This window comes from Erpetoichthys calabaricus, chromosome 17 (assembly GCF_900747795.2).
Source record: "Erpetoichthys calabaricus chromosome 17, fErpCal1.3, whole genome shotgun sequence".
NCBI classification, from domain to species: Eukaryota; Metazoa; Chordata; class Cladistia; order Polypteriformes; family Polypteridae; genus Erpetoichthys; species Erpetoichthys calabaricus.
The window spans coordinates 60,250,124-60,262,417 of record NC_041410.2 but is presented as its reverse complement, the minus strand read 5'-3'; the positions used below and the strand labels follow the sequence as shown (position 1 = coordinate 60,262,417).

At 37.9% G+C, this 12,294-nt stretch overlaps 1 protein-coding gene across 4 annotated transcripts in view; it reads right to left on the bottom strand.

Moving 5' to 3' along the window:
• Positions 1 to 12,294, bottom strand: part of map1aa (microtubule-associated protein 1Aa) — a 275,632-nt gene that overhangs the window by 42,992 nt on the left and 220,346 nt on the right. For all 4 annotated transcript variants that reach the window (XM_051920198.1, XM_051920200.1, XM_051920199.1 and 1 more), the window contains one exon: positions 455 to 537. In XM_051920198.1, coding sequence (XP_051776158.1) covers positions 455 to 537 — 83 coding nt within the window. The remainder of the gene's footprint in view (positions 1 to 454; positions 538 to 12,294) is intronic.

The window sequence follows — 12,294 nt, the reverse complement described above, 5'->3', positions numbered from 1 at the left end:
TTTAATTTTCTCTGGCGGTAATACAGGCGTGCGCGTCGGTAATATGCCTTTAATCTCCTCTGACAGTAATACTGGCTTGTATGTGGCTGTAATATGTGTCACTGTATTGTATACCTTTAATTCCTCTCGCAGTAATACTGGTTTGTATTTCCGTAAAACGCCTCTAACTTTCTCTGACAGTAATATCGCGCATAGCACCGTGCCACGCGCATGCGCACTTCACCAGAAGACACCCACACACGGACACCTGGACGCACATAGGGATTTTATATATATATAGATTAAACTAAAACACTCTATAGCTTGTGAAATGTGAAATATGTTCCAGTTGTATGGGGAACATTTTATGGCACTGGTGTACTTAAAATTAAATAAGCTATGAGGATGTTCAGGTTAAGCATGCATTGTTGCATACTTGATATGGATAGAAACTGTTTTTAAGTTTGTGCTTTACCTCTATGACAACCGTGGCTTCTGATGGGTTTACCAAAACCACTGTTTCTAGGACATCACTTTTGTGATGAAGAATCCTTTGTCCTAAAGAAGAGATAAAACAAAAGATCCATTAAATTAAGTAGCTAGGTGCTGGACATATTGACAGAGAACAAATGAAGCATACACCTTTTAATAACCCTTATGTCAAAATGAAAATAGGCTTATTATAAAAAAGTAATAAAATGTTAATTAATGAATTAGTATTTCGGAATAAAGCAGCACTTAAGTGAACATATCAGCCAGCCTGCCTTAAACAATTAGTTCACATTGTTTCTTTAATAAAATGCTAATAACTCTAGAAAAAATTTCATTATTCTAAACAGCTAGTCAATATTTTGCCTGTCAGTCGTTGTACATGTAATTTTTCAATTATTCCACTTGGGCAAACTGGATGACGCAGACATTTTTATTAACTATTTATTTCATTTATTAAATATAATACATTAAGGACAATTCAGAATATTCATTAGTGTGGTGATGATTGAAAATCTCTAATAGATGATAATTCTAAACTATATAATATTTGTTTTTTATGTTTTATGTTCGGTAAACGTAATTCCTTCTTTTTCTTTAGTATTTATGTAATGCTAATTGTCTCCTCACTGGAAAAGCTCCAAATATAGTATTCAGCTACTCCACAGCATCATTGCTGTTTTGACCTTGGTTCTAAATCTAAGCACATATCCTTTTGCTAAAGAATTAATTTAGTAAAATCTGACCTGAGAATATAACTCATTTTATGAGAGTAATATAGCAGGACCCAAGATCTCATATTTGCTCTACATTAATCCCCATTTAGTTACTAGGAACTGTTACATGCTCATTAAAGCTAGTAGGTAAAAGAACATTATTTGTGCAAGCCTAAAGAAACCATAATATGCATAATATATCATAGAATCTCAGGACACAAGTTCTTTACACAAAAATCACCCATCAATTCCCAAACTGAAATCTGCACAAAAGGCATCAGTGATTAGTACACCTGAGACAAAAAAAGAACAGTTTAACCAGGATAATGGGATGCAGTTTCAGATGCAGAAAAAATTATTATCTATTATTAAGGAAATTAAAAAAATATTTAATTCATGTGTGTGGATCTTTTGTTTCACAGACATAAAGTATATAATTTCCAACTGAATAAAATTCAGCATATAAAATATTAAATAGATATTTATAAAATGTCATTATGAAATTAAATGAGGAAGCAGACCAGTTTCTCCATTTGAAATAAAAAAAGTTAATAACAAATAGTGCAAAGCTTTTTGACTAAGTCACTTTTTATGGGAACTAAAAGAATGAGTAATTTTTGTTGACAAACATTCCTTTAAATCTTTAACATCCATCCATCCATTATCCAACCCACTATATCCTAACTACAGGGTCACGGGGGTCTGCTGGAGCCAATCCCAGGCAACACAGGGCGCAAGACAGGAAACAAACCACGGGCAGGGCGCCAGCCCACCGCAGGGTACGCACGCTCGCACTTTAGAATCACCAATGTATCTAACCTTGCCTGTCTTTGGACTGTGGGAGGAAACCGGAGTACCCAGAGGCAACACACGCAGACACGGGGAGAACATGCACATTCCATGCAGGGAGGACCGGGGAAGCAAACCCAGGTCTCCTAACTGCGAGGCAGCAGCACTACCCACTGCGCCACCATGCCGCCCTAAATCTTTAACAAAGAGGGCAAAAATCAATAAAAAGAAATAAAACAGCATACATACACAGAGTATAATACAATTTTCTCTTTAGCATCAACTGTCTTCATGGTGTGTTTTTTTCCTTGGGTATGCATAAAAAATATTAACAGAGGTAATTGTACACTACCAGAGAAAAGAAAAGATAAATTCTTCTTTTTCTTAACAAGAATAACTGTCTTTGCGGCATACACATTTACATGCTGCATACTGCCACTTTTACATTTCTAATATTTTGTGAAGCAAATGTCAAAGGGTCATTCAATATTTAATTTATCTAGCACTAATATCCATAACATTTTAATTTTCCTTTTAATCTAGATCAATTTGAACTGATACCTATATGGTTCTAGACAAACTTGACTTTTAATTTTCGTGTTGGCCTCTCTATCTAGCATACCACATTTGGGAGGTCTTTAATGAGACAAGCACTTTTGTAATGCACTGGGTAAAAATGCAATTAGTGCAGCAATCATTATTTCCATCAATCCATGTTGATCATTATTAATAGCATAAAGGTTGGTCATGCCCACTTTTTTGATTTTTTGACAGATAGCTACTATATCCAGCAAGCAATATGTCACTGTTCACAGAAATGTGTTTTCTGAAGTAAATGATGAAATAAATCAGAAATAGAAAATACAATACAAAATACCATCAGGACATTAAATTGAAGTAAATAAAAAGTAGTTAAATAACTACTATAAGTGGCTTACTATGCATTTTATGTAAAACAGTAGGATATCTGCATAATAAAAATATTCCCTTTTAATAAAAGCAAGAACTCTAATATAACATAAAGTGAGATTTAACTTGTTTTGTTTCACTAGCATTTACGATCAACTTGAAAAATATGCCTTTCCAACAGAGGTAGCAGAAGTTTCTAAACAGCATAGGCTCACCATCAGAAGCTCCTGGGTATACGATGATTTAAGCAGAAACAGAAAACAAAACAGCAACTTCAAGTGCAGGGCTCTACAAAAATTAGGGTACAGTACAATATGAGGAGGGCATTGCCAGCTAAAATGCGGTCTCTGATCTGTTTCACATTTAACCATATATATATATAATATATATATATATTATATATACATATATATTATATATACATATACACAAATGGTCTACATTAAATAATCATCTTAATTTTTTTTAAAAGTTAAATCTTAAAAACATGAGAATGTGCAGGTTTTCTCAATGTAATTAGCATTTCTCCCTCTCTCTCTTTTTCTCTCAGAGATTTTGCCATATCTTAAAGAGACCAGTGCAAAGGCAGAATCTAAATAGCAAATCTCATTTCAAAACACAGCTCTTTAAACTCTGGCAATTGCTATAACCCGCCCCTACTCAGTATCAAGCCACTCCCCTGTATCACTATTTGCTGTTCCCATGGAAACATGTCTGGCTGATGCCAGCAGCAGCGTTCCACTGACCTAGTCTTGGAGATCTGCGACGCATTGCAGTATTTCTGTGAGAAGAAAAAAAAAGTGTTCTGCATCCTAAAAAATGCACAGATTTGAAAGAATTGAGATCTGATAAGGAAATGTAATCCCGGCCTTCAGGCAGACATACTATAATTAGTAAGACATGTCCTTCCAGCTATGTTTAACTCTAAAACTAGAACAACAGATTTGATGGGAAGTGGAAAATTTTCACTGCATTCCTTTGAGAGCTGACTGGATGGGGATGGCATAAAAAAGGATTTCAGTTAGATACCCTTGTGTAAATCAGCAATGGTGCAGGGTTGGATTATAGCAAACAGCAAGCCAGAATTTATAGTACAGCTAAGAAAATGGAACAGGGAACAGGGAAAGTTTTTAGGGGGATTGGGTACATTTGGGCAAGGCTTAATAACATAATTTTAAAAATTACATGGCTTGAAAGCAGCACATGGATAAAGATGGAAAAATATATAGTAAAGCATAATTTATAGTGAGCATCTGTGAAAATAAGTAGACACCATGACCAAGGACTGATTCCAAATCTGTGGATTTACAAATATACCGTGGCTACTATAATACTACTTATTACAGGAAATGGCACATTTATTGGTGGATGTATTCTTAAACACATAAGAGAAGGACTAAAAACAACAGAGCTTAAAGTAAGAACAAGCAAAACCACTCTTAATTCTAATGCCACTCTCTCTAACCTTCTCATGAGCCTGTCTTCTTTGTCAAACAACAAACCCTTGTACTTAACTTTCCCTCTAACTCGGGGTAGAGAGTGAAGTATCTCTGGCATTTGCTTGATTGTTTGCCTGCTCCATCTTAAGATGCATGACATGTTTCTGCTCAAACCTTCACTTCCTTTTTCCTGCAATGGTCTCTCTATCTTCTGGACAGTTTCTGGGATTTCTACCTGTTTTATGCCACTGTAATGTTGTCCTTATCCCTGGCATCCCTACTGACCAGTCAGGAACCTCTGTGGTGATGATTTTTTTAAAGGAAATGTCAGCAAGAGGGAATAAACCACAAACAGGTATTTGTGATGGTCCCCATAAAAGTTCTCCATGCACTAATACCACTAAGCAAATTAAACCTATTTTCCACAAGAGCACTGTGCCTGGGAAGTATTTTTGGAGCCTCCTCTGAATTAAACATCTAAATGTCATTGCTAGTCGCTGCTTGGTTAGTGATGTGGAAATCTATGCCACACTTACAGAAGATTCATTTAGATGAATGTTTCATGGTAGTAGCATAATTTTCGGAATGATGAAATCTAAGGTTGAGAAATAAATGATTGTTGTTTTTTGTTAAACGTGTAGAAGGCAAGAATTTTTCTACTCTGTGGTCAAGTATGTCAATTGAAAATTGATGTAGTTACTGTTTCATCTTTAGTATGAGCAAAATCAGTTCTAAGCAAGCGAATGGTAATTTCCCTAGATGTCTGAAAATCCTGTATGGATTTTGAAACAGACATGGTTTTCTGTCACATTTGCATAATTCAAAGCTCTGAAAGAAAGCATGAAAAACAACTCATGAAAGATAAAGATAAACTCAGCATTTAGTATGAATGCTTTTTTAGAAACAACACGTCACAAAGACTTCTAATTTCCACATCTATGATCAGAGAATACATCTTTCAGAAAGGATACAAACAGAATTTAGTCTGTCATCATAGCCTATTTCCAGTAATACAATAATAAATAACCATTTGTTCAAATAGTATTAATTCAGAACCACCCTGATTCTAAAACTATTACTTATCTGCAGAACAAAACAGTGCACTGTTCCATTCTGACACTGGTAGAGTTAGATGAGCTCCCACAAGAATGTATGAGTGAAACAAAGTATATTACTCTCTTCTTTAGGGCAATAACTATTTTTAAGTAAACTTATAGAAACTCTTGCTACATTTAATTGACTTAAATAGCAGGCTGGATTTTGAACAACTTAGCTTCAAGAAACAGTATGTAAACTGTAGATTGGATTAAGATCCAATTACATTTTCAGATTTTTAGACTGCTGTATTCAGTAAATGTATGAAAGGATGTATTTTATGTTTGCTTGCACATTCAGAAATAAAATGAAACACAGATGGATTTTCCAATTTGATTTTAACCCTTCTGTAATCTTCTTCTTTTTCTTCTTTCGGCTGCTCCCATTAGGGGTTGCCACAGCAGATCATCTTCTTCCATATCTTTCTGTCCTCTGCATCTTGTTCTGTTACACCCATCACCTGCATGTCCTCTCTCACCACATCCATAAACCTTCTCTTAGGCCTTCCTCTTTTTCTCTTGCCTGGCAGCTCTATCCTTAGCATCCTCCTCACAATATACTCAGCATCTCTCCTCTGCACATGTCCAAACCAACGCAATCTCGCCTCTCTGACTTTGCCTCCCAACTGTCCAACTTGAGCTGACCCTCTAATGTACTCATTACTAATCCTATCCATCGTTGTCACACCCAGTGCAAATCTTAGCATCTTTAACTCTGCTACCTCCAACTCTGTCATTCCTCTCCTCTCTAGAGTATATCTCCACCTCTCCAGGGTCTCCTCAACCTGCTCCCTACTATAACTACAGATCACAATGTCATCAGCAAACATCATAGTCTACGGGGACTCCTGTCTAATCTCGTCTGTCAACCTGTCCATCACCATTGCAAGTAAAAAAGGGCTCAGAGCCGATCCCTGATGTAATGCCACCTCCACCTTGAATGCATCCGTCACTCCCACAGCAGACCTCACCACAGTCACACTTCTCTCGTACATATTCAGTACAACTCTTACATACTTCTCTGCCACTCCCGACTTCCTCATACAATGCCACAACTCCTCTCGATGCACCCTGTCATAAGTCCACAAAGACGCAATGCAACTCCTTCTGGCCTTCTCTATACTTCTCCATCAACACCCTCAGAGCAAACATCACATCTGTTGTGCTCTTTCTTGGCATGAAACCATACTGCTGCTCACTAATAATCACCTCACTTCTTAACCTAACTTCCACTACTATTTCCCATGCTGTGGCTCATCAATTTTATCCCCCTGTAGTTACTACAGTTCTGCATATCCCTCTTATTCTTAAATATTGGCACCAGTACATTTCTTTTCCACTCCTTAGGCATCCTCTCACTTTCCAAGATTCCATTAAATAATCTGGTTAAAAACTCCATTGCCATCTCTCCTGAACACCTCCATGCTTCCAAAGGTATGCCATCTGGACCAACGACTTTTCCATTCTTCATCCTCTTCATAGCTGTCCTTACCTCCTCCTTGCTATTCTGTTGCACTTCCTGATTCATTATTTCCACATCATCCAACCTCTTCTCTCTTTCGTTCTCTTCATTCATCAGCCTCTCAAAGTACTCTTTCCGTCTACTCAACACACTCTCCTCACTTGTGAGTATGTTTCCATCTTTATTCTTTATTACCCTAACCTGCTGCACATCTTTCTCAGCTCTGTCCCTCTGTCTAGCCAATCGGTACAGGTCCTTTTCTCCCTCCTTAAGGGTCCAACCTCTCATGCAACTCATCATATGCCTTTTCTTTAGCCTTCGTCACCTCTCTCTTCACCTTGTGCCTTATCTCCTTGTACTCTTGTCTACTTTCTGCATCTCTTTTCACCTCTTCCTCTGTATACTCTCCTGTACTTCCCCATTCCACGACCAGCTTTCCTTTTCCTCCTTCCTCTGTCCAGATGTCACACCAAGCACCCTTCTTGCTGTCATCCTTACTACATCTGCTGTAGTTGCCCAACTGTCTGGTAACTCTTCACTACCACCCAGTGCCTGTCTCACCTCCTCCCTAAACTCAACCTTGCAGTCTTCCTTTTTCAACTTCCACCAATTGATCCTTGGCTCTGCCCTCACTCTCTTCCCCTTCTTGATCTCCAACGTCATCTACAGACCACCATCCTATGCTGCTTAAAAAACGTTTCCCCTGCCACCACTTTGCAGTCTTCAATCTCCTTCAGATTGACTCTTCTGCATAGGATGTAATCTACCTGTGTGCATCTTCCTCCACTCTTGTACATAACCCTATGTTCCTCCCTCTTCTTAAAATACGTATTCACCACAGCCATGTCCATCCTTTTGGCAAAATTCACTATCCTCTGACCTTCTTCATTCCTCTCCTTGACACCATACCTACCCATCACCTCCTCGTCTCTTCTGTTCCCTTCACCATCATGTCCATTGAAATCCGCTCCAATCACCACTTTCTGTTCCTTGAGTACACTGTTCATCACTTCATCCAACTCACTCCAAAAATCTTCTTTCTCATCCATTGCACCCCCAACTTGCGGGGCATATACACTAACAACATTCATCATCACACCTCCAATTTCCAACTTCATATTCATTACTCGTCTGACACTCTTTTCACCTCCAAAACACTCCTGACATATTGTTCCTTCAAAATAACCCTTACTCAATTTCTCCTCCCATCCACACAATGAAGAACAATTTGAATCCACCTCCAATCCACCTGGCCTTACTCCCCTTCCATTTAGTCTCTTGCACGCACAATATATCAACCTTCCTTCTCTCCATCATATCTGCTAACTCTCTCCCCTTACCAGTCATACTGCCAACATTCAAAGTTCCTATCCTCAGTTCCACTCTCTTTACCTTCCTCCTCTCCTCCTGCTTCCAGACATGTCTCCCCCCCTCTTCTTCTTCTTCGGCCAACAGAAGCTCGACCGATCCGGCATGGAAATTTGTATTGTTGTTCGCATATTGATTTGGCAAAATTTTACACTGGATGCCCTTCCTGACATAACCCTCCCCATTTATCCGGGCTTGGGATCCGCACGAAGAAACACACTGGTTTGTGCATCCTCTGAGGCTGGGTTTTTAACCCTTCTGTAATATTATGGGAATTCAAAGAGCTGAAGCCTATCCCAGCATTATTGAAAGTAACAGAAAAATAAATATATACACACAATATTTATATTATATAAATGCTCATCTTAACACATAAGACACACATAAAACACAGTCAGAAGTAAAAACCGAATGGCGTGAATATATTAATGTTTTTAGAGCAAAGCAGTGTCAAGAAAACTGGCTACCATGGCAACATACAAAAGCCTAGATTGACAGCCCATTTATGCTGGAATAGATCAGAGATTCTCAAGATGATAAAACAAATATTAACATGTGCATCTCTAGTTGGTAACTTAAAAATTAATAAAGAAAACCTTAACTGAACAATCAGTGCATTTATATGCACACACAAATCCAGCATAAGGTGAGTAATCTGCTGGGATAATAACTGAAGTATTTTTACTTCAAGAAAATAAGTATTTAATTAGGTTACTCATTGCTGTGATGTGAAATTTTGCATACAAGTTACAAACAAGTATGTGGATGTGAGCAAAAGTGTTTAACTGGCAGTGTCTGGGCCAAGTTGGAGCCCTTCCCGGGGATTTGTTCCTGCCTTGCACCTTGCGCTGGCTGGGATTGGCTCCAGCAGACCCCTTTGACCCTATGTTAGGTTATAGCGGGTTGAAAAACGACTGACTGACTGTATTATATACTGTATTAGGTTTATTTTTATTGATGGGTAACTACCCCATAATGGAATGTCCTTTTTAGAATAAATATATTTATAAATAAGTAGGTGGATGTGAGCAAAAGTGTGTAACTGGCAGTGTCTGGGCCAAGTTGATACAAAATACAATATAAAAACACTAAGGATTTTATGGTATAATAGTGTCCATCCTGAAGACAGAAAAGACATGCAGAACCTATGTCACTACTGTTAAGTAATCATAATACTATTTTTTGTGTGTTGTTTATATTTTAACTATGTTATAGAGACTATTAGTTAAAGCAGGCCAACAAGTTAAAACATTCTAAGTTGTTTTCATTTAATTTTCAGTATTGTATTTGTTTTGTGATTTAATAAATTAAACATTTTAATACTAATTGACATATATTTACATTATATTTTCAGGGGTTGGTGTTTGGGCGTTTTGTACAACCCAAGGGTTTCATTGAGGAGTTCAGTGGGGTTAGGGATGTGAACTCCAGGATGACAGGAGCTTCAGGCCTACAATATGTACACCAAAACTATTAAAGCCTCATCATCAGGTGGTAAGCTCAGAGGTCTGAAACTGCAAGGTTAATATGAAGTGCCCTAAGGTCACCACTGCCTCCACATCTCCCTCCCCTTAACCTGAAATAGAGAAATGGATGTCCTCCAGAAAGAGTTCTAGACTGTGTCAATATTTTTTCTATGATAATTCAATTATTTTTGATGCCACTTACATTGTGCTGATAATTATTCCTTATATATTTTTGTATAAATAAATATGATTAAGATGAAAATGATGGGAGGACTTGAACCATTGACATACTTCCATTTGTGCAATTCTGCAAAATATGAAATATAACATTATTCCAAATTACTAAAGAACTGAAATTCAGGGTGCCAAGTGGTAAAGTACCAAAATATATTTGTTTACTTTAATTTGTATAAGCTTCAACTAAATAAATTTTACAAAACAGAATAAACTTCATTAAAGTAAAAATAATGGTAATCACTCCTTTTTCTTTTAATAAATTTTCAAATATTTCTATATGTGAGGATTTCTCTATTATCTTTTTTATATTTGAAACCCTATTTTAAGGCTGAGTCTGATAACTTAGTCAAAATTGACCAACATAAAACTATTACAATAAAGGCTTATTTTACATTTAAAGAAACACCCTGCAACTTTCCACAAACTTAGTGCCACTTGCATCTTTAATTAGCTCAATGTGTCTACTTTCAGCAATCAGTAAAAGTGAGTGATACTATGCTTTTCAAGAAGAAAGCTAAAGAGAGGTGAATTTTAGAAGAGTATTTTTATTTCTAGTAGAGAAAATTATCATTTATAGACTTACAATGCTGACAGGAAATATCCATATAAGATTTAAATATTAAGTACCATAGATTTTAGGGCCGCTAGAGTACACAAAACTAGAAGTTAACATAACTAGCACGTGCCTTTTATATGGTCCTCAGTCTGATTCTAAGCAGGCTAAATCCATTAACTCCCTATAAAATACTGACCCTCATTTACAGAATAATCTCTGATGTCAATCAAACATCATACAAGTGTTAACATTAATTTTATGTGACAGTCTGATTTTCTGGATTCTCAGGCAGTACTTTTAAATTCAAATTTTAGGAAGAATAAGGAAGAGATGGACAGTAATTTTAATGGACTTGTTCATTAACACTAGAATCCCTGAAGCCTACGAAAAAACTCCTCTTCTCTTTGATTGTCGGTACTACAAATAGTTTTGAGCAGGCATCAACCACAGCACCAACTGTGGTCACTGCTGCTCTTATGAAAAGAATGGAGATAAATGTCATGAACTCAGAGAGGGAGAGGCAAGTTTGTTGTACCACGTGAACATCACTGACAGAATAAAACTGAATAATAAAAATGGTATGTGTTCAGCAATTATTGCCTCCTATTCCGTGTCATCCTACACTTAACACATATCTTTGTAGATATGGAACACACATGAAATGTACGTATTTCAAATAACTATATATTATTTACCCTATACAACTCCAGGCACCTCACACATCGTTTAAGATGGGTTTCAGAGAAGCGGCCGCATCTCCTTGGGGTGTGTTCAGCCTCCCTTTTTACAATGGCACGTAGCGCTGGTGGGGGGGTGGGTAGGTGAGCAAAGCGAGCAGGGGGCGAAGCCCCCTAGTATTAGTATATTAAAAATAGCAGCAACCTCAACACTGACCCCTGTGGAACACCATTCTCAACATTAGTCAATACTGATTAGGTTCTTCGCACCACATCACCCTCAGATTCCTGTGTCTGATCTAATTCTGCACCCATCTAAACACATCACCCTGAACTCCAACTTCTTTTAGTTTGATGCCCAACCTCTCATGTGGCACCTTATCAAATGCTTTCTGAAAGTCTAGATAAATAATATCATATGCTCTACTTTGATCATATCCTTTTGTTGCTTCCTCATTGAATTCCAGCATGGTAGTAAAACATGACCTCCCTCTCATGCTGACTGTTCGGAAAAACTCGCGTACTTGCCATGTGCTGCTCAATCTAATCCATCCATCCATTTTCCAAACCGCTGAATCCGAACACAGGGTCACGGGGGTCTGCTGGAGCCAATCCCAGCCAACACAGGGCACAAGGCAGGAACCAATCCTGGGCAGGGTGCCAACCCACCACAGGACACACACAAACACACCCACACACCAAGCACACGCTAGGGCCAATTTAGAATCGCCAATCCACCTAACCAGCATGTCTTTGGACTGTGGGAGGAAACTGGAGCACCCGGAGGAAACCCACGCAGACACGGGGAGAACATGCAAACCTCTTTAATAAAATCCCTGTGTGCGTCCAGGTGTCCGTGTGTGTGTGTGTGTCTTCTGGTGAAGTGCGCATGCTCGGGGCACGGTACGATGCACGATATTACTGTCAGAGAAAGTTACAGGTGTTTAACTGAAATACAAACCAGTATTATTGCGAGAGGAAATTAAAGGTACACAATACAGTGATGCATATTACAGCCACATACAAGCCAGTATTACTGTCAGAGAAAATTAAAGGCATATTACCGACGCGCACGCCTGTATTACCACCAGAAAAAATTAAAGGTATATTACG